Source organism: Engystomops pustulosus, chromosome 2 (assembly GCF_040894005.1).
Source record: "Engystomops pustulosus chromosome 2, aEngPut4.maternal, whole genome shotgun sequence".
Taxonomy (NCBI): domain Eukaryota; kingdom Metazoa; phylum Chordata; class Amphibia; order Anura; family Leptodactylidae; genus Engystomops; species Engystomops pustulosus.
The window spans coordinates 195,308,448-195,331,955 of record NC_092412.1 but is presented as its reverse complement, the minus strand read 5'-3'; the positions used below and the strand labels follow the sequence as shown (position 1 = coordinate 195,331,955).

General features: G+C 41.8%; 1 protein-coding gene across 3 annotated transcripts in view; it reads left to right on the top strand.

Moving 5' to 3' along the window:
* The window catches only part of LOC140119079 (EF-hand calcium-binding domain-containing protein 4B-like), a 56,812-nt gene that overhangs the window by 4,202 nt on the left and 29,102 nt on the right, over positions 1-23,508 (top strand). For 2 of the 3 annotated variants that reach the window (XM_072137721.1, XM_072137719.1), the window contains exons 1-5: positions 1,158-1,274; positions 11,060-11,286; positions 12,381-12,492; positions 19,908-20,079; positions 22,340-22,486. In XM_072137721.1, the coding sequence (XP_071993822.1) occupies positions 11,080-11,286; positions 12,381-12,492; positions 19,908-20,079; positions 22,340-22,486 (638 nt within the window). In that variant the 5' untranslated portion in view covers positions 1,158-1,274; positions 11,060-11,079. Of the gene's footprint in view, positions 1-1,157; positions 1,275-11,059; positions 11,287-12,380; positions 12,493-19,907; positions 20,080-22,339; positions 22,487-23,508 lie in introns of those variants that run through there. The other variant, XM_072137720.1, reaches the window with a different exon arrangement.

Below are 23,508 nucleotides of genomic sequence, written 5' to 3'. Positions count from 1 at the left end.
TATAGGACTAAACAAACTGCAAAATCCTACACTTATTCAACACAACTGTGAAATGTTGTATTTTCACCATTGCTCCAGATTTAACATGCAAGTCCGACAGAAGTGTGTCGCACGCCCCATGTTAAAGACAGACCAGAAAAAAGGGGTGCACTCTGTTGGGCCAGATTCTTCAGATTCATGAAGAACGGGCACCAGAAATCATGAATCTGGTGCACCCTGCATTATACACAGGCAAGCCACACTTAGTGCAGTTGGAATCATTCTTAGTAAATGTGCCCCTTTGAATCTGAATCTGGATAAAGCTTACCTAATTTCTAGGAAGTATGCAGTTTACAATAGTAACATGTCTAGATTTATTTGGTTTATAATGGTTAGCTCACAATATGCTGAAGATGGTAGTACCATATGCTTTTTCCTGTTGATGAGATGTCTAGGAAATATTTTGTTCTTCTGATCAATTCATTGCATTAGATTTTCCCAATTTGCTATGAAATTATTAATCTATTGGTACAGTCTACTAAATATATAACATACATTAATGTGATTATCTTGAGAACACCACTGCTCCTTTTTATGTAATCGTATTGGACTCTTCTTAAGCCTTTACTGGTATCATTTTGATTCTGGAAAAAGAGGTATATTTTAGAGAGTAACAATATATGTGAAGACCAGACCATGCGCTAGCTGATATACCTCGCTGCACAGTATTATCTCAATTCATTATTGGGGCACTGGATATATAATTGACCATAGGGGCACTATACATATTATAATCAATTATGACGGGCTCTATGTATACACTATTAATATTATCTGTGTTTTTTAAATAATTGTAATATCACCCAACAATATGATATAAAGTGCAGCTACCATGTGTAAATAATAATAATACAAATTTATATTTTTGTAATATTACCAAACTAAGACTTGTTCCACAATGTAATCTTTACTAATATGGAAAGCTAGAATTCCTGTAGCTCAGTATTATATTGAAATGTGTTAACAAGTTGTTTTCAAGCTTAGGTTTCACTATATGATGCTGCTTTCACTATAAGCTACTAAGCTTACTGCTTAGTGTTTATCAGTTATGACCAACTTCCTTTAACAAAGGAAGCACTTAAAAAGTCAGTGCAGTCTTCCAAGCCAAGAGCGGAAAGGCTCAGTTGAGTAAGTCAATGACACAATACAATGTTACATGCGCAGCTTACAAGTAGAGAAACTGCTTGTTCCTCATAACTTAAAAGCTGCGGACTTAACCATCATCTGTACATAAGGTACGTTCTCCATAAAATTCATAATTTACTGATCTTTTAAGGCTGATTCAAGGAGATACTGGAGTGATTTACGGCAGCCCATAATGTGAGAAAATGAATTTGTATGATTTCAATTGGAAAAGTCTGTCTAAACAAGTTAATAATCAGTTTAGAGACTTGAGTAACAAAGTCTATTTATCTATCTATCCATCCATCCATCCATCCATCTGTCACATGCCGATCTATCCATTTGATATCTATTTATTCAGTTGTAGTTAGTTAGATCCTTGGCCTGGCACTGTTGCACAGACTAGGACCTGCCTCCCCCCCAACCACCTTGCTATATTGTGTCTTTATCCTGTAACAAGCCTTATACACTACATGCGGCAGTCATAAGCTGGAAGAATGTCATACGTACCCGCTGGATGCACCATATATTCTCTATATAGGGAATACACACTCTCATGCTGGGTGCATGCCACATAGGCACCTGTCAATTTGGATTGTGCAGCACACACATCCATCAAACACTGGGCACATGCAACAATCAAGGCAGAAATGATCGTAGGTTGCTATAAACCTATGAAACAATAATCTATCTTTACCTAATCCTATGATTCTTTATAAACTAAGCTAACCATTCTCTACCTAATATTTACATGGCGTAGCCTTTACTTCCATTGCCTCAGTAGCTTCTCTGGAAAATATATTAGGTAACTAAAGTTTAGCTTAGTTTAGAAAGCCCGATAGGATTAGGTAAAGATAGATTAGTGATTAGTAGGTTAATAGGAACCTGCCATCGGATCTACCTTTATATAATGTCAATGGAAAGGTATTAGTGAATTATAACATTGAAAACGTGGGCCTTTCCAGACTGTCTAAACCACTCTTATTATATTTATTTATCTATATACATTTTATACATCTACTGTATATATAACAAATATATGTTGATTATGTGAATCCATTGCAATGTATCTCCTGATAGCAAGATGAGTTGTGTCACACTGACAAACCCACAACTGCAGAATCTTGTGGTCGCCCTGGGTGGGTTGGGCCTGCTCAAGCATTTGCCAATGATACTGACAAAATCTGAAGGGACACAGGCAGGTGGTGGTGGTGCAGCAGTGAAGCAAGTGTTAAATGTAGGAAGTGACAGACTGGATGACACAAGATAAAGTGGGATAGAGGTGATAGTACATCCGAAAATGGAGCTGCATGATGCAGTGATGAATATCAGCTATAACATTTAGGAAAGCTACATATCCCCCACTGTCTGTGATCACTCTAGGTTCCAATGACATTAGTTGCTATGGAAACATTCAGGATGTTAATGACAGCACCACCTAATTATGATGATTGTTATTATTAGTATTATTATGTTATGCAGCTGAAGAAGTTATTATGCTAACCTCCAGGTGATATAGCAGCATAGAACTCAAAATAATCCTATTACATAATTAAACTTTAGGGTTTAAGCTTAATAAGTCTTAATAAGCCCTTCTGGATCATTAGCTTAATTTTAAAGGTTGATCTTAGAAGGAAGGAGGTCAAAGATAACAATTTTAAGGAGATTATCACCACCACAGTGCTAAGATCTATGAGTAAGTGTGCCTGGTTTATAATGCTTGATTTTGATGGTTAGGCGAGAAATATCAGATATGGTCTTATTCTGCATCCTATAATATACGCTATTTGATGGTAGTTTAATGCATTGGCATGTGTTGTAGCCTTTTTTTATGTATGGATTTATCTAACTGCACAACACCGATCGTGCTGAGCCGTTGCATGGTATTTAAGCTTTGTCTAATTTAAGAGGGACTAAGGATTAACTCATACATTGTGCAGGAAGGTGGACATTACAAACAGATACTAAGCAAGTTTTTCTTCAGACAGACCAATACTACCAATAATCACTGGACCAGGACCAAATATCGCTGCACTATAGTAAATAATGTTACCACCCTACTGTTACTGAACAAACACCACAATGCAAACAATAATATATCCAGTAATACATCTTATAAGAAAATTATACCACCATAATTCCACACTGTGCTCCTAAATAATATATACCCTCACAACTGACCATTACTAAAAATACACTGTAATTTTTTTATAATATATAATAAAATATACTAGAACCCCTCACTAAAATATTTCAATACAGTACCCCTAATTAATTTGTTTAAATATTTACAGCACCACTTTATATACTTCATGTTCAATTGTAGTACATATATATATATATATATATATATACACATGTATAATGTGATATTTTGTACAAAAAAATACTAACCTACTACATGTTATCTCACACCACAGTAATCATCTGCCCTGTGTTCACTATAGCATACCTCCCAACCGTCCCGTTTTGGGCGGGACAGTCCCGTTTTTTAACCCTTGTCCCGCCTGCTCGGACCGTTAAGTGAAAGTCCCGGTTATTTCTGCGTTTTCACGGATTTTTCCGTCTTGTCCCGCCTCCGAGTCCCGCACCTCCCCCATCCCCTCCCCTGGGAGGCAGAGCCCTCCCTGTCCTCAGGCTGCCACTTGCAGGCACATGGATGGATGGATGGATGGAGCAGTGCAGAGTGTCATATTCTCTGCACTGCACCTGCACAGCAGCCCCAGGGGATCAGCCTCCGTGCAGGCAGGAGCTCTCCAGCTCTGCTACATCAATAGCTCCCTGCCCCCACCTCCTCCTGCTCCTCACTGAAGTTCGTCTGATGAAGCAGAGCCGAGTGTGTGCAGCTGCTGCAGTGTGATAACAGGTACTCTACAGTGACTGCAGGCAGCAGCTAAAGGGTTAAACACTTTCCTCCATAGACCCCCTGCCCCCATCCCTAATCCCCCCAGTGCCCTTCTATTCTGCTTTTATTGTACCATATACTTAATCCCTTAACCCCTTAAAGACGGAGGGTTTTTCCTCTCATTTCTCGCTCTCCAACTTCAAAAATCCATAACTTTTTCATGTTTCCGTGTACAGACCTGTGTGAGGGCTTATTTTGTGCGTAACAAATTTTACTTTCCCGTAATGTTATTTATTTTAACATGTGTACATGTGTACTGCCGTGTACTGCGAAGCTGCAAAAAATTCCAAATGTGGAAAAATTTAAAAAAAAAATGCACGTGTCACGTTCTTGTGGGCTCAGTTTTTTCGACTTTGACTGTGCACTCAAAATAACACCTCAGCTTTATTCTTTGGTTCGGTGCGATCGCGGTGATACTGGATTTATAGGTTTTATTGTGTTTTAATACATTTTCAAAAATTAAACGAATGTGTGCAAAAAAAAAAATAAAAAAATGTTGCCATCTTCTGACGCTAATAACTTTTTCATATTTCGGTGCACGGAGCTGGGGGAGGGGTCATTTTTGGCGAAATGAGCCGACGTTTTCATTGCTACCATTTTGAGGTCTGTGCGACATTTTGATCATTTTTAATTTCATTTTTTATGTGATGTAAAAAGGTGTAAAAGTCGCATTTCGGACATTTGGGCGCCATTTCCCGCCTCGAAGGTCACTGCCGCCCGTAACCGTTTTTATATTTTGATAGATCGGGCATTTTGGGACGCGGCGATACCTAATATGTTTGTGATTTTTACTGTTTATTATGTTTTATATCAGTTCTAGGGAAAGGCGGGTGATTAGAATTTTTAATATTTTATACATTTTTTTTATTTTTAAAACTTTTTTTTTTCTTTTTTATTTCCACTATTTCTTAGACCCTCTAGGGTACATTAACCCTAGATGGTCAGATCGCTCCTACCATATACTGCAATACTTCTGGCTCATTGTAACGAATCTGCAGAAGCCATGTAGCCTCGTGTCAAAAGAAGACCCGAGGCTACCACGGCAAACGATCGCCGCCCCCCGATGACGTTCGGGGGCACAGCGATCGTAAAAAAGACTTTGCCGGCGAGAATGACCGACTGCGGTTATTAGCGGTGGGGGTTTTCTGCAACATGCAAAACCCCCCACCTTGTATGATGAGGACTCAGCCCGTGAGCCCTCTTCATACACTCCTTACACTCTCTGCGCCGTAGAGCTACGGCGCCGAGCGTTAAGGGGTTAAAGGGGTTTTCCCATAAATACAAGTTAGGCCCTATCCATAGGACAGGGCTTAACCTGCTGATGCGTGGGGGTTTCAGTGATGTGACCCCCATAGATCATGAAAACGAGGGGTCTGTTGGGGTCCACATAAGGTACATGTCATCGCTCTATGACAGTAATGGAGCAGAATGGTCATACACGGCCGTCTGCTCCATTACTCTGACGGAACGATTTTTGCGTTTCCATATTTCACTCCCCACTTTCAAAAATCAATAACTTTTTTATTTCTCCACGTACAGAGCTGTGTGCGGCCTGTTTCTGCGTAACAAATTATACTTCCTAGTGACAGTATTAAATATTCCAGGCCCTGTACTGGGAAGCGGGAAGGAAAATATCAAATGTGGTTTTTATGGCTTTCACTGCGCGCTCCATAGGACCCCTCCCCTTTACTGCGCTCCATAGGACCCCTCCCCTTTACTGCGCTCCATAGGACCCCTCCCCTTTACTGCGCTCCATAGGACCCCTCCCCTTTACTGCGCTCCATAGGACCCCTCCCCTTTACTGCGACAACGAGCATGTCTCCCCCCCCTAGACAACAAGCATGTCCCCCCCCTAGACAACGAGCATTTCCCCCCCTAGACAACGAGCATTTCCCCCCCCTAGACAACGAGCATGTCTCCCCCTGACCCCTAGACAACGAGCATGTCCCCCCCCAAGACAACGAGCATGTCCCCCCCTAGACAACGAGCATGTCCCCCCCCAGACAATGAGCATTCCCCCCCCCTAGACAACGAGCATGTCTCCCCCCGACTCCTAGACAACGAGCATGTCTCCCCCCCTAGACAACGAGCATTCCCCCCCCCCCCTAGACATCGAGCATGTCTACCCCCGACCCCTAGACAACGAGCATGTCCTCCCCTGTGGCTGCGTGCCCTTTTTTGTGTGTTTGTGTTATTTTTGTCTTCCAGGATTCGAAGGATTACGTCGATGACCGACATTTCTAACAAATAAAATGGTCAACGAGGGTGTGTCTGCGTTTTTTGTTCAATAAAATTTTCTGAAAACGGTGTGATTATTTATTTTTTTGCGACACTCTTCATAGTTTGCCATAGTAGTGGTGCCGGCTAGGTGACGGTGCTCATTACTAAGGGCTGGCCTTAGTGTTTGCCTTAATTTTTTTGGCAAATTCACACTAACGCCCATACCATTACCCCGGTACCCACCGCCACCAGGGGTGCCGGGAAGAGCTGGGTACAAACCAGTACCTGACCGTCTATAGATGGTCAGGTAGTGGGGCGGCTGCAGGCTGTTATTGTTGCGCTGGAATAGCCCCCTAACAGTGGCCTATCCCAGCTCAGTAATGGCAGGCTGCTGCTGCTTTTTTGTATCAGGCTGATTTGAACAATAGGGGGCACCCCATGCCGTTTTTCCCCCCATTTTTTTGTAAAAATGGGGGAAACAGCCTGGGAGCCCCCTTTAAAGGGGGAACCCCACGCATATTTTTGTCAAAAATTTGAAGAAAAAACGGCATGGGGCTCCCCCTATTTTTCAAATCAGCCTGATACAAAAAAGCAGCAGCAGCCTGCCATTACTGAGCTGGGATAGGCCACTGTTAGGGGGCTATTCCAGCGCAACAATAACAGCCTGCAGCCGCCCCAGCACCTGACCATCTATAGACGGTCAGGTACTGGTTTGTACCCGGCTCTTCCCGGCACCCCTGGTGGCGGTGGGTACCGGGGTAATGGTATGGGCGTTAGTGTGAATTTGCCAAAAAAATTAAGGCAAACACTAAGGCCAGCCCTTAGTAATGAGCACCGTCACCTAGCCGGCACCACTACTATGGCAAACTATGAAGAGTGTCGCAAAAAAATAAATAATCACACCGTTTTCAGAAAATTTTATTGGACAAAAAACGCAGACACACCCTCGTTGACCATTTTATTTGTTAGAAATGTCGGTCATCGACGTAATCCTTCGAATCCGAAGCAGTCCACAGCAGGCACGGTCCTGGAAGACAAAAATAACACAAACACACAAAAAAGGGCACGCAGCCACAGGGGAGGACATGCTCGTTGTCTAGGGGGGGGGACATGCTCGTTGTCTAAGGGGGGGGACATGCTCGTTGTCTAGGGGGGGACATGCTCGTTGTCTAGGTGGGGGTACATTCTCATTGTCTAGGTGGGGGTACATGCTCGTTGTCTAGGGGGGGCATGCTCGTTGTCTAGGGGGGGCATGCTCGTTGTCTAGGGGGGGCATGCTCGTTGTCTGGGGGGACATGCTCGTTGTCTAGGGGGGGCATGCTCGTTGTCTAGGGGGGGCATGCTCGTTGTCTAGGGGGGGACATGCTCGTTGTCTAGGGGGGGCATGCTCGTTGTCTAGGGGGGGCATGCTCGTTGTCTGGGGGGGACATGCTTGTTGTCTAGGGGGGGCATGCTCGTTGTCTGGGGGGACATGCTCGTTTTCTAGGGGGGGACATGCTCGTTGTCTAGGTGGGGGTACATTCTCGTTGTCTAGGTGGGGGTACATGCTCGTTGTCTAGGGGGGGCATGCTCGTTGTCTAGGGGGGGGCATGCTCGTTGTCTAGGGGGGGATATGCTCATTGTCTAGGGGGGGCATGCTCGTTGTCTAGGGGGGGCATGCTCGTTGTCTGGGGGGGACATGCTCGTTGTCTAGGGGGGGCATGCTCGTTGTCTAGGGGGGGCATGCTCGTTGTCTAGGGGGGGACATGCTCGTTGTCTAGGGGGGGCATGCTCGTTGTCTAGGGGGGGCATGCTCGTTGTCTGGGGGGGATATGCTTGTTGTCTAGGGGGGGCATGCTCGTTGTCTGGGGGGGACATGCTCGTTGTCTAGGGGGGGCATGCTCGTTGTCTGGGGGCGGACATGCCCGTTGTCTGGGGGGGACATGCTCGTTGTCTAGGGGGGGACATGCTCGTTGTCTAGGTGGGGGTACATTCTCGTTGTCTAGGTGGGGGTACATGCTCGTTGTCTGGGGGGGGCATGCTCGTTGACTAGGGGAGGACATGCTCGTTGTCTAGGAGGGCATGCTCGTTGTCTAGGGGAGAACATGCTCGTTTTCTAGGAGGGCATGCTCGTTGTCTGGGGGGGGGCATGCTCGTTGTCTAGGGGGAGTGGAATATGCCCCCCAATTATATACATAAATATACATTGGTGCCAGTGGATGCGTTGAAGGTATGAGCAGTGGCGTGGCCAGGGGGTGTGGTTAGGGGGCGTGGCTAGGGTGTGGCTTCTGTGTGTAAAAAAATCGCCGCGGCGCGCTTTGCGCTCCGCCATTTTGTCCCTCTTTCTCCTCCACAAAAGTTGGGAGGTATGCTATAGTGATGCAGACTGTGCAATGGCAACATCCCACTGCCTGTGCAATAGAAAGTTTGCACTCTCTGAAACAATGGTATCTGCTGTAGCATTAGTTTTTGGCAGGTAATTTTGGAGGGTCCATCCTACATATGGGAACGTGAGACTGTCTCCATTGGAGGAACGCCACTGTGGCTAATCGATCTCTCTCCTCTCAGAAGAGGTAACTGTTACACTAAGGAATTACTCTTACTCGCTACTTACAAGACAAACTGGGGGACATTTATCACTAAGAGAGCTTTTTGGGACAGTATTTAAGGAAATTTACCATTTGTTTTCATGCATTATGAACCAAACATGCTTGAGAATGCTGTTGGTACACGGATGCAGAAACATATCTTGTTTAATTGTTATACAATTATACAATTATGATAATGAGTGCAAAAAGTTCCAAAAACCGTGATGCTACTCTTATTTGCAATGTTTTGATTGCAAAAGATTGCACAGAAAGTCAATGTTAATTTTGCCCCATAGAGTATGATAAAATAGACATCTCCATATCATGATATGTTCTGGTAATAAAAAAACGACCCGTTTTTAATTTTACGCAGCTATATATGTTCACAATCTAATAAAGCATAACATACTAGATCCCATTTATACTGTATTACATATTCTTCAGCCAAGAGACCTGTAAATGGTGCCATTGTCTCAGTGTTATTGTATTACAGAGAAACCAATTATAATTAGGTCCTTGGGCAAGTCTTTTATGTTCCATACCATGTTCTGACTTCATGACATATTTTACAATATTTTATTGCAATGTTTTAGTTTGTACTATGAAACCCCGAGCCAAAGATATTGGATTCATGAAACTATCATTACTCTGTGATGTTAAACAAAAAGAAACAAGTGCAAACCTGACAGATAATATCACACTAATAATTCCAGAAGAGTCTTCAGTATCATCTCCCATATATATAGAAAATTATACCATATAGAACACTTACATATATAGATTCTGAATGGTAATTTCATATAAAGGCTACATATACAGGACCTTTCATGATCTCCATCTCCAAAACAGTTGTCACTTATAATATGAACTGTTCCACAGACTCTTGTGCAGTTAAAATGTTTTCTCTTGCACCCAATAATGCAGCAGGAATCAGTGCCATCAATTTTGGCCCCAATATGCTAAGTAGGCTCTAAACCATCAATAATACAATCCAGATCAGGACCACCCAGTCCACAGCCCCTCCAGTATATAGCCTGCCAGCCCCTGTAGTATATAGCCAGCCAGTCCCCTCTAGTATATAGCCTGCCAGTCCCTGTAGTATATAGCCTGCCAGCCCCTGTAGTATATAGCCAGCCCCCTGCAGTATATCGCCTGCCAGCCCCTGTAGTATATAGCCTGCCAGCCCCCTGTAGTATATAGCCAGCCCCCTGCAGTATATCGCCTGCTAGCCCCTGTAGTATATAGCATGCTGGCCCCTGTAGTATATTCCCTGCCGTCCCTGTAGTATAAAGCCTGCCAGCCCCTCCGGTATGTAGCTTGCCAGCCCCTCTGGTACATAGTCTGCCAGCCACTGGTATATAGCCCCTCTGGCACACACTATGACAGTGGTGGCTAACCTATGGCACTGGTGCCAGAGGTGGCACTCAGAGCCCTTTCTGTGGGCAGTCAGCACATCACCAGAGATGACTCTAGGTATCCTCCTGCAGTCCCAGACAGCCCAAAACTTGCTGTGCACAGAGCTATTTTAAAGTGACAGCTCTACCTGGGACTACTGGAGGAGTGGGACGGTGTGGACAGATCTGGATTATCATTGTAGCTACTGCTCCGGCCCTGACAATTCTTCCTGTTTATGGGACCCTGGAGCAATGCTACAATGATCATCCAAATTTCTTCTACTTTGTGCTTTATTGGTGTCCTCAGGGTGCTGGTATGAATGAAAGCTGTGACAGAGAAGGGAGTATAAATCACAAATTAAATTTCTGTGTTGGCCCTTTGCGATAAATAAGTGGGTCTTGGTTGCAGTTTGGGCACTCGGCCTGTAAAAGGTTTGCCATCACTGCACTATGATGTCAGCGAGCGGCTTATACACGAGAATATATGGTAATTTAACTTAGGCTTTTCTCTTTTTCCACTTTTTTTGGTGCCAAAATTTGCGTCTTTTCCCACTAGCCTAGCAAAGTTAGACGCACAAGAATTTTTCAGTCTTGCTCCTGATATATCTTTAAATCCAGATGTGAACGAATAAAAAGGGCGCAATTTTTGTGCAAATTGTGGTAAAAAAGTAAGAAATTAACTCCAGCTTCAGTCATGCGTAGGAAAAACTTTAGAAGAGGTTGCAGAAGAGTTTGCGACTTTTAATAAAACCCACTGACACAGACTGTCCTCAACAAGTTTTATGTTTAGCATTTTTTATTTCCTTTCATAGAATAATAAACGTTATCAGTTATGGATCGAAAAAAGCAAAAAGGAAAAAAGCTGGGCTCATCACGAAGGCTCATGGTAAAACAGGAGGATACAGCTGAAGTTGAGGCTGAGGCCAGTCCAAAAAGTGAAGAAGATTCTATTTTTAATGAAATGACAGAAAAAATCAAACAACTTATGTCAAAAGATGGCACTGATACGAACTTTTTTATCACAAGAGAGGACCTGGAGGTAAATTAAAATAAGAACCACTATCTGTGAATATATTACAGTGTGATTTTTTTTTTGTGAAAGTTATAGTTATAATGTAAACATTTGGATCTATTTTTACATTGCTTTCTCTGGTTTTATGCATGGTACATTTTGAATGATAGCTGTGTACCGGTAAACAGAGTTAAAGAGGACCTTTCACCACCTCAGATTAGCATACCATTCTGTAGGGCTACACAGATTCAGGGAGATTTTGAATTTTCCTTCTAGCCTACACGGTTGTAGAGATATTAGTCCCAGTATCTGACCATTGTAATCTATGTTTAGTCACAAAGGAGGAGCTGGGGCTGGAGCTGGCGGAGTGTGTTATGCTAATTTGCTCTCATAGTGTCAGTAGTGAGCTGTTTATGTTCATCTAAAGGTTATGTTCACACACATTCTGCTAGTATTCTGATGACATTGCGTTTACAACGTGTTTACAAAAATGCAATGTTACAAAATGATACAGCTCCTCCTCTCAGCTCCACCAAACACAGATTACAATGGTCTGAAACTAGGAAATATACCCATAACCGTGAGGGCTAGAAGGAAAATTCAGTATGTGATCTCATAAGGACATTATAAAGCAGTGAGAGATACAGCGGCTGAGTGTATATATACAGAGGGAAACATGCTGAGAACAGGGAAAGGCTGCAGATTTCAAATGAGTCAAGAGTAATAACTTTTTTATTTACATTTTTTAATCAATTTTAGCTATTTTAGATATATTTGTTCTCTATGTTAGTGCAATTATGGTCATACAAAATTTTTTTTTTAGTTTTTCAAGATTTGCATAATAAAATTATTTTTTTACAAAAAAGTAGTGTGTCAGTTGACTGCAGGAATACTTTATTAATATGGTACTGTACATACAAACCATGCCAAACACACATTAGGGGAGATTTATCATGTATTTTATGCCTTTTTTCAATGATCTATGATATCAGCTGGTCATATAGGATAACAAAGACTTAACATCTCATCCAATGCATGTATGTGGTATTGTTGTGCAATGGCATATATAAGTGGGTATAGCTTGGCATATTCTTCAAGTGAAAATCTTTTTTTTTCTTCAGAAAATCAGTGGCATCATTTTCTGCACCGTGGAAAACCTAGAAGGACTCTTTGATGAACTCAATGAAGAAGGGAAAGGATATCTCACTTATGAAGAGTTCACTTCAGGACTGAGTATGTGATAAATCTATTAATTAAATTTGTCCATACATTGACAGATATAGGTTAACTTTGCATTCTGGGGGTCTTAAACATGTATGGGTATGCAAGGTCAATTACTTATCCTTTCATAGACACTCCCAGAATGCAAGGGTTCTGGGAGGCTCAGGAAGGGAGTTAGAGTTGTCCACACAACCTCCTGATATGGCACAACAATAAATCACAAACCTGAATGGCTGAAATAGCCCTTTCACTAGCCTCAGTGAAACAGAACCATATCAACCTGATAGGCTGCCACCAGTTCTCATTTAATATAAGCCCGATCCATAACATCACCAAGTAGCAAGTATTTAACAGAGATGTGGGGATTCGTGGAAAAAGATAAAAGAGCAACACAGGTTAAATATTATATTTAATTGCCGTAAGGCTATACTAGAAAAACATTACAAACAATGGGGCACATTTACTTACCCATCAATGCACGTTCCCCGATCAGGAATGTCCGGAATACACATCTGGAATATACACACAGTTAGCAGAGTACAAATACAAGGGTAGGACTACAAGTATCAGCACGTAGAGGGTAAGTTACCTTGTGTGGGCCTAATGAGGACAGATAGTCCACACTTGATGATTTCCTGCACTTAGATGGTGAATCGTTCCTCCAGTTAATATCAGTGGTGCTCTGATTATAATAAGTGCAGACACACCCCTTCACACCCGTAGGAGGTCTCTAGGACCCCTCCTACCTGAGATCAGATCCAGGAGGAATTATAGCTTCTCTATGGGAAGGTATACGGCCAGTGTTCTGGTCTCAGTGGATCCAGGTGAATCCCTGGATCACATTGATACCAAACATGACCCATTTGCTATGCTCCCATTCTGAGATATTTAAATCTCTATGTCCAAGAATGCTAGAACCTATTAAGTAGCTATACGATACCCTGGCTATACCGATTCCAAAAATGTATCTGGCCTTGGGTTGAGATGGATCATAACTCTGTAACTGTCCATAACCAACATATTGATCTGAGATTTATATGACCTTTTGTCTGACAGTGTAGGGAAGTCTTGTGCCTGGGTGTCTGAGGAAATCCTTTGAGGCTTCACTTCACATATCAGCAAAGCAGTGCAGAACTATTGTATATTGGTAAATTACCTAATATCCTGCCCACTTACATACACATTTCAAAAAACATAAGGGCCACCCCATTAACAATTATATCTATACATGTGGGAGTGGTTTGGCAGGGAAGGGATTTAGTTAAAATGCAACTAAAAGATATTATGAAATTAGAAATGTCTAAAAATGCAGCAGTTTTATTATACGTAAGATAACATACGGCATTCTGCTAGGTGTGGCAAATTTTTGCATGTATATCAAATTTTTTAAAACATAGACAAAAAAACACACATTACAGGCATTTTCTAGTGGAATAAAAAAATGTTTTGTGGGAAACGATTATGTAGAATTTGTTATTCTCAAATCTACTCAGCTCCACCTGCTCTATAACCTGCTTCCTGCAAATAGGATACTACTACTGTTGTTTTTCTGTCTTTTCATATTGGTGCACTGTTTTTGCACCAGTTTTGCGACTAAATCATGTTTTCCTCTTTTATTCTCCCAATCCAGATGTTTTACTGCACCTATAATCATTCATCATTGGCAACTTTTTCATTTAGGTACAAATTAGGTGCAAAAACACTCCAGCCCGAACGTGCTGTAGACTTAGAAGCAAGCACTTGTGCAGAGCAGTGTATTCCCTGTATAGTACAGCAGCAGAGCTCAGCCAGACACTACAGACACTATCATCAGCCACTGTTTACAGTTCAGGAGCTTCTATTTCCAAACAATCAGTAAAAGCAGCAGCTCAGAGTAGGATAGAAGAGAAATATATCGAGGAAGTGTATCGGCAGGAACGCAACTCATCAAATATGGTTGTAGCTTGTGATAAATCCTGGCGCAACAATGCGCCTCTTGAAGGTGCAACAACAAGAGCGTAGCAACAGTGATACATCAGGCCCTATGTGCAGTCTGCTTCGCTCCTCGTGTTCTATAACCTGCTTCCTGCAAATAGGATACTATGTACGATGTGCTCAGCTCCTCCTGCTCTATAACCTGCTTCCTCCAAATAGGATACTATGTGCAGTCTGCTCAGCTCCTCGTGTTCTATAACCTGCTTCCTGCAAATAGGATACTATGTACGATCTGCTCAGCTCCTCCTGCTCTATAACCTGCTTCCTCCAAATAGGATACTATGTACGATCTGCTCAGCTCCTCCTGCTCTATAACCTGCTTCCTGCAAATAGGATACTATGTACGATCTGCTCAGCTCCTCCTGCTCTATAACCTGCTTCCTGCAAATAGGATACTATGTACGATCTGCTCATTTCCTTGTGCTCTATAACCTGCTTCCTGCAAATAGGATACTATGTACGATCTGCTCAGCTCCTCCTGCTCTATAACCTGCTTCCTGCAAATAGGATACTATGTACGATCTGCTCAGCTCCTCCTGCTCTATAACCTGCTTCCTGCAAATAGGATACTATGTACGATCTGCTCAGCTCCTCATGTTCTATAACCTGCTTCCTGCAAATAGGATACTATGTACGATCTGCTCAGCTCCTCATGTTCTATAACCTGCTTCCTGCAAATAGGATACTATGTACGATCTGCTCATTTCCTTGTGCTCTATAACCTGCTTCCTCCAAATAGGATACTATGTACGATCTGCTCAGCTCCTCCTGCTCTATAACCTGCTTCCTGCAAATAGGATACTATGTACGATCTGCTCAGCTCCTCCTGCTCTATAACCTGCTTCCTGCAAATAGGATACTATGTACGATCTGCTCAGCTCCTCATGTTCTATAACCTGCTTCCTGCAAATAGGATACTATGTACGATCTGCTCAGCTCCTCATGTTCTATAACCTGCTTCCTGCAAATAGGATACTATGTACGATCTGCTCATTTCCTTGTGCTCTATAACCTGCTTCCTGCAAATAGGATACTATGTACGATCTGCTCAGCTCCTCCTGCTCTATAACCTGCTTCCTGCAAATAGGATACTATGTACGATCTGCTCAGCTCCTCCTGCTCTATAACCTGCTTCCTGCAAATAGGATACTATGTACAATCTGCTCAGCTCCTTGTGCTCTATAACCTGCTTCCTGCAAATAGGATACTATGTACGATCTGCTCAGCTCCTCAAGTTCTATAACCTGCTTCCTGCAAATAGGATACTATGCACGATCTGCTCAGCTCCTCCTGCTCTATAACCTGCTTCCTGCAAATAGGATACTATGTACGATCTGCTCAGCTCCTCATGTTCTATAACCTGCTTCCTGCAAATAGGATACTATGTACGATCTGCTCAGCTCCTTGTGTTCTATAATCTGCTTCCTGCAAATAGGATACTATGTACGATCTGCTCAGCTCCTCAAGTTCTATAACCTGCTTCCTGCAAATAGGATACTATGCACGATCTGCTCAGCTCCTCCTGCTCTATAACCTGCTTCCTGCAAATAGGATACTATGTACGATCTGCTCAGCTCCTCATGTTCTATAACCTGCTTCCTGCAAATAGGATACTATGTACGATCTGCTCAGCTCCTCATGTTCTATAACCTGCTTCCTGCAAATAGGATACTATGTACGATCTGCTCAGCTCCTCATGTTCTATAACCTGCTTCCTGCAAATAGGATACTATGTACGATCTGCTCAGCTCCTCCTGCTCTATTAACGCCTTAGTGATGCATCCTCAAAAGTCTCCAATGACCAGGTATAGTTAGAGAATTTTTGTAAGCGGAGATTTAAGGGCCATAACTTTTGATTTTTTGTTAGTGTTTTTTCGGGACACATAGAGGTAGTTTTGAAACATAATCAAAGTTGAAATTTGTTTTATGAGGTTAAAAGTGAAAAAAAGTCTTTATTTTGTAATGTATAGCATGGTACATATTTTTTTTAGTTTTCAAATTAACTAAAAATAAACATTATTAATGAATTCCCTATTTTGTTTTTGGTTGTTTTGATACACAATGGGGGATATTTATCATACGCTGCCTCTTGATGTATCGGGCTGACAGCAGTGCAGCGTTTATCCTACGCCAGGCAGCTAGCAATAAGCTAGCATTTGCGATTATCTCAGGGCCTTTGCACCACTGGCGGTGCACGGAGGTCCTGATAAATATCCCCCAATATGTAAAGTCTCGGGGCAAACTATGGTGATGTTTTATGTAGTGTATCTGGGTTTTTTTCTATTATATGGGGAAATGTATTTTTTATGAATATTTGTTAATATTTTTTGTGTGTTTTCACTTTATATGCCCTCCATGAGGTCATAAAAGACCCCTGGGAGACTTTTTTTTCTAATTAGACCCAGCAACTCTGATTAACTGTTTAGACCTGGTGGTCAAGTCTATAGAGCTGGTGCCAGTGCCGGCTCTGCTCATCCGTGCATTGCGCTACTTGAGCGTGATGCTGTGAGGAGTGGAGAAGGGAGAAATGATCATAAATTGCATCTCCCTTCTCCCTAGGGTCTCCAGGTGTCTCCTGCTCCCACTCACGTCTAAAGTCAGCCGGTGAGCAGAGAGGAGTTATATGCTGCCTGCAGACAGGACAACATATACAAGCCGGTCATGTTCTAATTTTTCTCTTTTTTTATTTTCCTGTCAGTCTAGTTTATTTTTGCCTCGTTTCTTAGTCTAATTTGTCATTAGTGTTATTTCCTTGTGTTAAATTGGACTTACACTTTATAATGTTATATATATTGAAGGTTTTTTATTAAATTGCACATAGTCAATTCGACTAACATGCACCAAAACATCTGGATTAAACGATGAGTAAAGCGACTCCTGCTTGGACTCGTGCACAACGAGTTGAAGTGCAAATATTGAAGTCATAGAAATATGTGCAGATTTCACATTTCTCAAAAATTTGCATACAGATTAAGCAGAAAATAGCATAACATAACATACTGTGCCACATTTATCAGAAGTAGTGCCACTGGAGTTTTCCTGTGGAGTGTTCAGAGTGCGCCAGATTAATCACAAGTAGCGCACAGTCGTTATTAATTTGACGTTCCCTGCACTGCTCGGCAAGTGTCCACCAACTTATTTTGGTGCACTTTTAACCTAGAGCATGCAACACAATTCTGTCAAGTAGCAGTTCAACGCTGCACCAGAATGCCCCTTTAGGTGCAGAATTTTTGCCGCGTTGGGCATAGTGCAGCCACAAAACAATAATGCAAGTAGTTTGCATGTTCTTTTCAATGCAAAGTCAGGCAAAAAACTGGAGCAAACACATAAATGTGGCCTACTGTCTCCACTATGTAAACTCCTCTCAGCTCCTCCTGCTCTATAACATGCTGTCTTCAGATAAAACACAATGGGGCTCATTTACTTACCCGGTCCTGTCGCGATCCAGCGCCACGTTCTCCGACGAGGATTCAGGTCTTCCGGCAATTCAATAAGGTTGTGCGCCCGATGTCCACCAGGTGTCGCTGCTGCGCCGAGGTCCGCCGGAGTTCACCAACCTATTCCTGGTGCATGTGAGAGATTGATTTTGCGACACAATTTGTTTTTTAAATTCCACGGTTTGTCCAAATCCGACGGCCACCCCCCCCCCCCATTTCTGTTGCGTGAAAGCTGGCGCGATTGCGGCGAAATCCGATCGCATGCGCCAAAATCCTGGCGGAATTCGTCGCAAAGCGGAAAAAGTCGGGAAACCCGACGAAAGTGCGGCCCTTAGTAAATGAGCCCCAATGTACAATCTCTTCTGCTTCCCCTGCTCTATAACATGCTGCCTGCAGATAAGACCTTCAGGTATTCCTTCTGTACAACCTGCTGCCTGCAGATTACGTTACATTTTTTATGATAACAGATCCCCTTTAAGTGTGGAGATTTTTTCCTACTCTGCTGCACTAAAATTGCATATGACTATGGCCCACATTTACTCACTATGTGCAGTTTGCCTGTGTAGTGTGCAGAGGGCGCAAGATTAAGGATTTCTGGCACCCGTTCTTCATAAATTTGGGGCTCCCTGCACTGCCCTTACAGAGTGCACCACTTTTTTTTTATTCATCTTTTACATGCAGCGTGCAACACAATTCTGTTGGAGTTTGCATATTAAGTGTGATGCACGATCCAACTGTACGCCGGAACAGCCATTCCAGCGCAGAAATTTGTGTTGCATGAAAATTATTGCAGCCGCCCCCCAAAACGGTCAAATGTGGCCCAGACATTTCTTAAATACCTTTGCAAGCAGTTTGCACCTTAAAGAACATGCAAAGTCCGACAGAAAATTGGCGCAAGCACTTTAGTAAATGTGCCCCTATGTCTTTTTTTCTGTGGATCCTCTGAACCACAATGATTCATTGTGTAACATACATTTAGTCATATGTCAGATTTACTGAATACATTTTACCTATATATTTCTCATACTTTACTTTGCCGAGTTATAGATGGTAATAAACCAATATTGGGCCAACACAGAAAGGAAGGGAGGGAACCATGTGGAAATGGCATACAACCACAGCAGTATACAGTATGTGTCCTCCCCATCCATTGTCACTTCATGTGGTTGATGCAGGATTTAGTTTAGTAAATGTACAGGTAGACTTTTAATAGAAAATAAAAATGAGATAATGGCAAAAGAAATGTTATCCAATTTATTCCTGTCAAATACCCCTCCTTGTAATATCCATCCTTGCCTGAACTGACATATTGCCCTTAGTATTGACCTTGGGGTTAGCTACTGTTTTGAGTTGTTATGGACATGACTATTGGATGAAGATTCAGAATCTGTCTTGAAGTCAGGAATCATAGTCATGCTGTGGACTAATCGTTATTCAGAGATGACTGCCTCCTATGTTGTCCATAGTTCTGCCTACACACCCCTCCATATCTCCAGGAAGGGAGCAGGATATGGGACATCATAGAAAGCCCAGAGTCCTGCTATTGGGGGTCCGGTGACATGTGATTGCATGGGCGCAATTGTGGGGTGCATTGTATGCCAATCAGTTCTACACCAGCTCTGGCCTGGTGTAGATCTGCACCATAGCCTTGCCCAAACCTGGCACAGGCTATAGCTAGTGCACAGACACATCCCTGCCCCATGATGGCCCATTGCATAACCTGGAACCACCTCTTCCCCACCTAACTGCCACAATTCCTGGCTCTGCATACAAGCCGTGATACATCCCCCCTATATGGGTAATGGACAAGCGACTTGTATTTCCCGTGATAAAGTTTTGTGATAGTGGGCAATCCCTTTATTACTCATCTGCCATATCTCCAGTTATTCCTAGCTCTGATGGTTAGGGTTAGATAGTGTGGTCGTGGATCTGAAGATGCTATATCCTTTGTCCTATGAGAGATATTCTGGAAGTATTAACCTTTCCTTTATTTTAACATCAATCTATGTATTTTAGAAAACTTCATCAATTCAAGTGGAGGTCAATGGAACCAAACACGGAAAAGAAAATCGACAAAACGAACAACAGAGTTTCCCCGTTCTCTGTCATTGGAGGATACAGACACTGAGGAGAGGAAACAGTTTAAGTCTTTTATGGAGCAGCTTGGAGCACACCATGTGTTTGAAGAGTGAGGATATTTGCTTGTCTTACATTACCAGATGGATATCTAGCTAAGATTTTTTAATTTTTTTATCCAGAACTCTTAAATGATTACAGCTATTATATACTATTACATATTATAGCAGAGTGTACAAAATAGTCTTAAAAATAATTGTAAACTGAATGCTCAAAATGAAACATGATTTCCAATTTTAATCTAAATTTATTTTTAAAATCAACATTAAACAATGGTGTTGCTAAAATTCATTTGCATTGCAGTAAAAATATACAAACAGTGACATGACTTGACTTTGGCTGGAAGCTTTCCTCAATTTATGCTATCCTACTATATTCATCCTGTTATATTTAATGGGCTGTGTAGAATTACTTATAGCAGACCATATTTGGTGGTTGTACCTGGTTGTCAACTTTTGGGTTAATATTGCTTTTTTTACTAGAGTAACACCTATCTAGGTAAACCAGTTCCTGCTGACTGCCCATACCTGCCCAGGTACATACAGTAAATTGATTCAATACATTTGTTTAGCAGCATGAATTCACATTGCTGCCAACTAGTGATGAGCAGAACCATTAGAATTTTAAAAATCTGTTCAGATACAGGTACCGAACTTGGGCCCAAACCCCCACCAGCTACAGCTGCGATTGGTGCTGGCACAATCATGGGTGTTAACTATTTAAATGCTTCTGGCAAATGCTGCTCTTAATGATGTCATCAGGTAGCGACGTTCCTCCCCAAAATGGCGCTGCTGGAATGTGAGTGACCACAGCAATTTAAATGTTGGTGGTGACTTTATCATCTGCATTAAATTATTTACAAAATATCATTAGCACCAATCACATACATTACACTTTGGGGGGGGGGGTCGAGGTTGAGCCAAACTTCATTAGAACTTTGCTGTCCGGGTCTGCACAACACTACTGCCAACTGTAAAATGCTGCATTTGTCAGCGGAACATATGAACACCTGGTCAATCATTATGATGGTCCTTAAATGATATAAGTGAGGACACAGAGGATCTCATTATTTAAACATGGCAGCCATGGATTGACCATTTCCCAAAGCCGTCTACTATTCTTTCCCCTTTGCAGTTAATGATTCTCTTCACCCTTGAGCTACATAATCTGCACTTTTAGGTGTTGAGGCCTTTCTATTTTTGCAACACCCACTCGCTCACTCTGGTTGTTGTACGTTTCAACTATTAGTCATACCACCTAGCACAATCTGTATGCATGAATGTTATTATTTGTTACCTCTTGGGAGGGAAGCTTGACTGTATTGTACTCCTTGATTTATACTTAAATGTTTAAAGGAAATCTATCATTTGATCAGTGGCGTAACTATGACATACAGGGCCCCCTAGCAGGCTACTGCATGGACCCCCCTTCCCACTTAAAAAATATACATATTAGTATACTCACACATGCGAGTTACAATCACATATAAATAAATATATATATATAAATATATATATATATATATATATATATATATATATATATATTATTCTGGACATGTGCAGTACAATATTGATATAATGGTGCACATCCTAAATTCTTTATTGTGTCAGGTCAGATGACGGGGCCCCCTGACACTGTGGGTCCCATAGCGGCTGCTATGGCTGCTACCGCTGTAGTTACGCCCCAGCATTTGATTGTATGCATTATGAACCAAACAAAAATTGAGTATTCTATAGGTACACAGATGCAGAAGCATATCTTGTTTACTTCCTGAACTGAGTGGTTTTGCTGAAAAAGCTATTATAAAATTATGATAAGAGGCTCTGTCACTCCTGTGCCTGCCCAGCATAAGCCTAGAATATTCATCAATGACAGGCAGAAGTAATCAATCGCTGCACCATCCCTCAGCTTCTGTGTATGAGTCATCCAGCTCAGGTTGTTTAGTCCAGTCTGGACAGTTCAGGCATTTCCTGTGTATGTGGAAATAATGTGTTTATGTATGGTAGCCAGGGCACCCAGCTTTCCCAAGGTCAGCTCAGGGATTAAACAAGATATGTTTCTGCATCAATGTTGCTACAGCAAATTCAAGGTATATTTGTTTCATAATGCATAAAATCAAAATGTAGATTTAATTTAATTACTTATTCACATACACTGTAATGGTGAAATTTAGCTTTGCCAACACTGTTCCTTCGTTTGTCATAAGTGCTCACATAAATACTGACATTTTGGGCATGTGGGAATGTTATATGATCAACCGGAAGAGAAGAAAACAGATTAAATATTTCTTTTTTTTTTAATTCATCAAGCGAAACTGAAATATGGAAACTATGGACCAGGCTTGGACGCGAAGAGCCTCATTTGCTGGAGAACCTTGAAGAATTCTTGGCAAAGGTTATTAATCAAATCAAAGATGCCAAAAAGGAGAAGGAAACAATGGAAATAATGTTGAAAAAGTAAGTTGAACACAACAACGGTTTTAATTAAATTTCTTTTCCTAAAGCATTGACTACCAGCAAGTATTAGACAATACACTTCTGTGATGACTAGATTGCCATATTGTGCATGCTAATAAAAGAAGAGTGTTGTAATAAATGTGAACAAAGATATAAATTACAGTTTATATTTAAATTAGTTAAAGAAAGAGAGAATTTGTAACTTATACCTAGCTGAGGTGTACAAGTTCTCAATAACAACGGGTCCCGGTGCATGGAGAGGGCTCGCGGGCCGAGCCCTCTTCATAGCCGGTAAGCCTTTGCTGCATATTGCAGCAAAGGCATACCGGTAACACCCGCGATCGGTGCTAGCAATGCTGCATGGGCGCCGCCATCTTGCTGCCATCTTGCCATCTTGGTTTTAACCAATTCATTACAATGTGCTAATTGCACATTGTAATGCATGGGCAGTAAAATCCACATATACTGCCATACTACAGTACCCTAGGGAGTCTGAAAAATAGTAAAAGTAAAAATAAAAAAAAGTTTAAAAAACCCTAAACATTCAAATCACCCCCCTTTCCCTAGAACTGACATAAATATAAATAAACAGTAAAAATTATAAACACATCCGGTATTGCCGCGTCCGAAAATGTCCATTCTATGAAAATATAATAACATTTTTCCACTGCGTTTAACCCCATAACGGAAAATAGCGTCCAAAGTAGAAAATGGCATTTTTTTGCCATTTTGAAAAATATAAAAAAATTTATAAAAAGTGATCAAAAGGTCGCACAGTCCCAAAAATTATAGCAATGAAAACGCCATTAAAATTCGCAAAAAATGACACTACCCACAGCTCCGTACATCAAAGTATGAAAAAGTTATTGGCGCCAGAAGTTGGCAAAATCCAAAAAAAAAATTTTGTACAGGAGGTTTTAATTTTTTTAAATGTATGAAAACATTATAAAACCTATACAAATTTGGTATCCACGTGATCGTACCGAACCAAAGAATAAAGTAGACCTGTCATTTGGGGCATA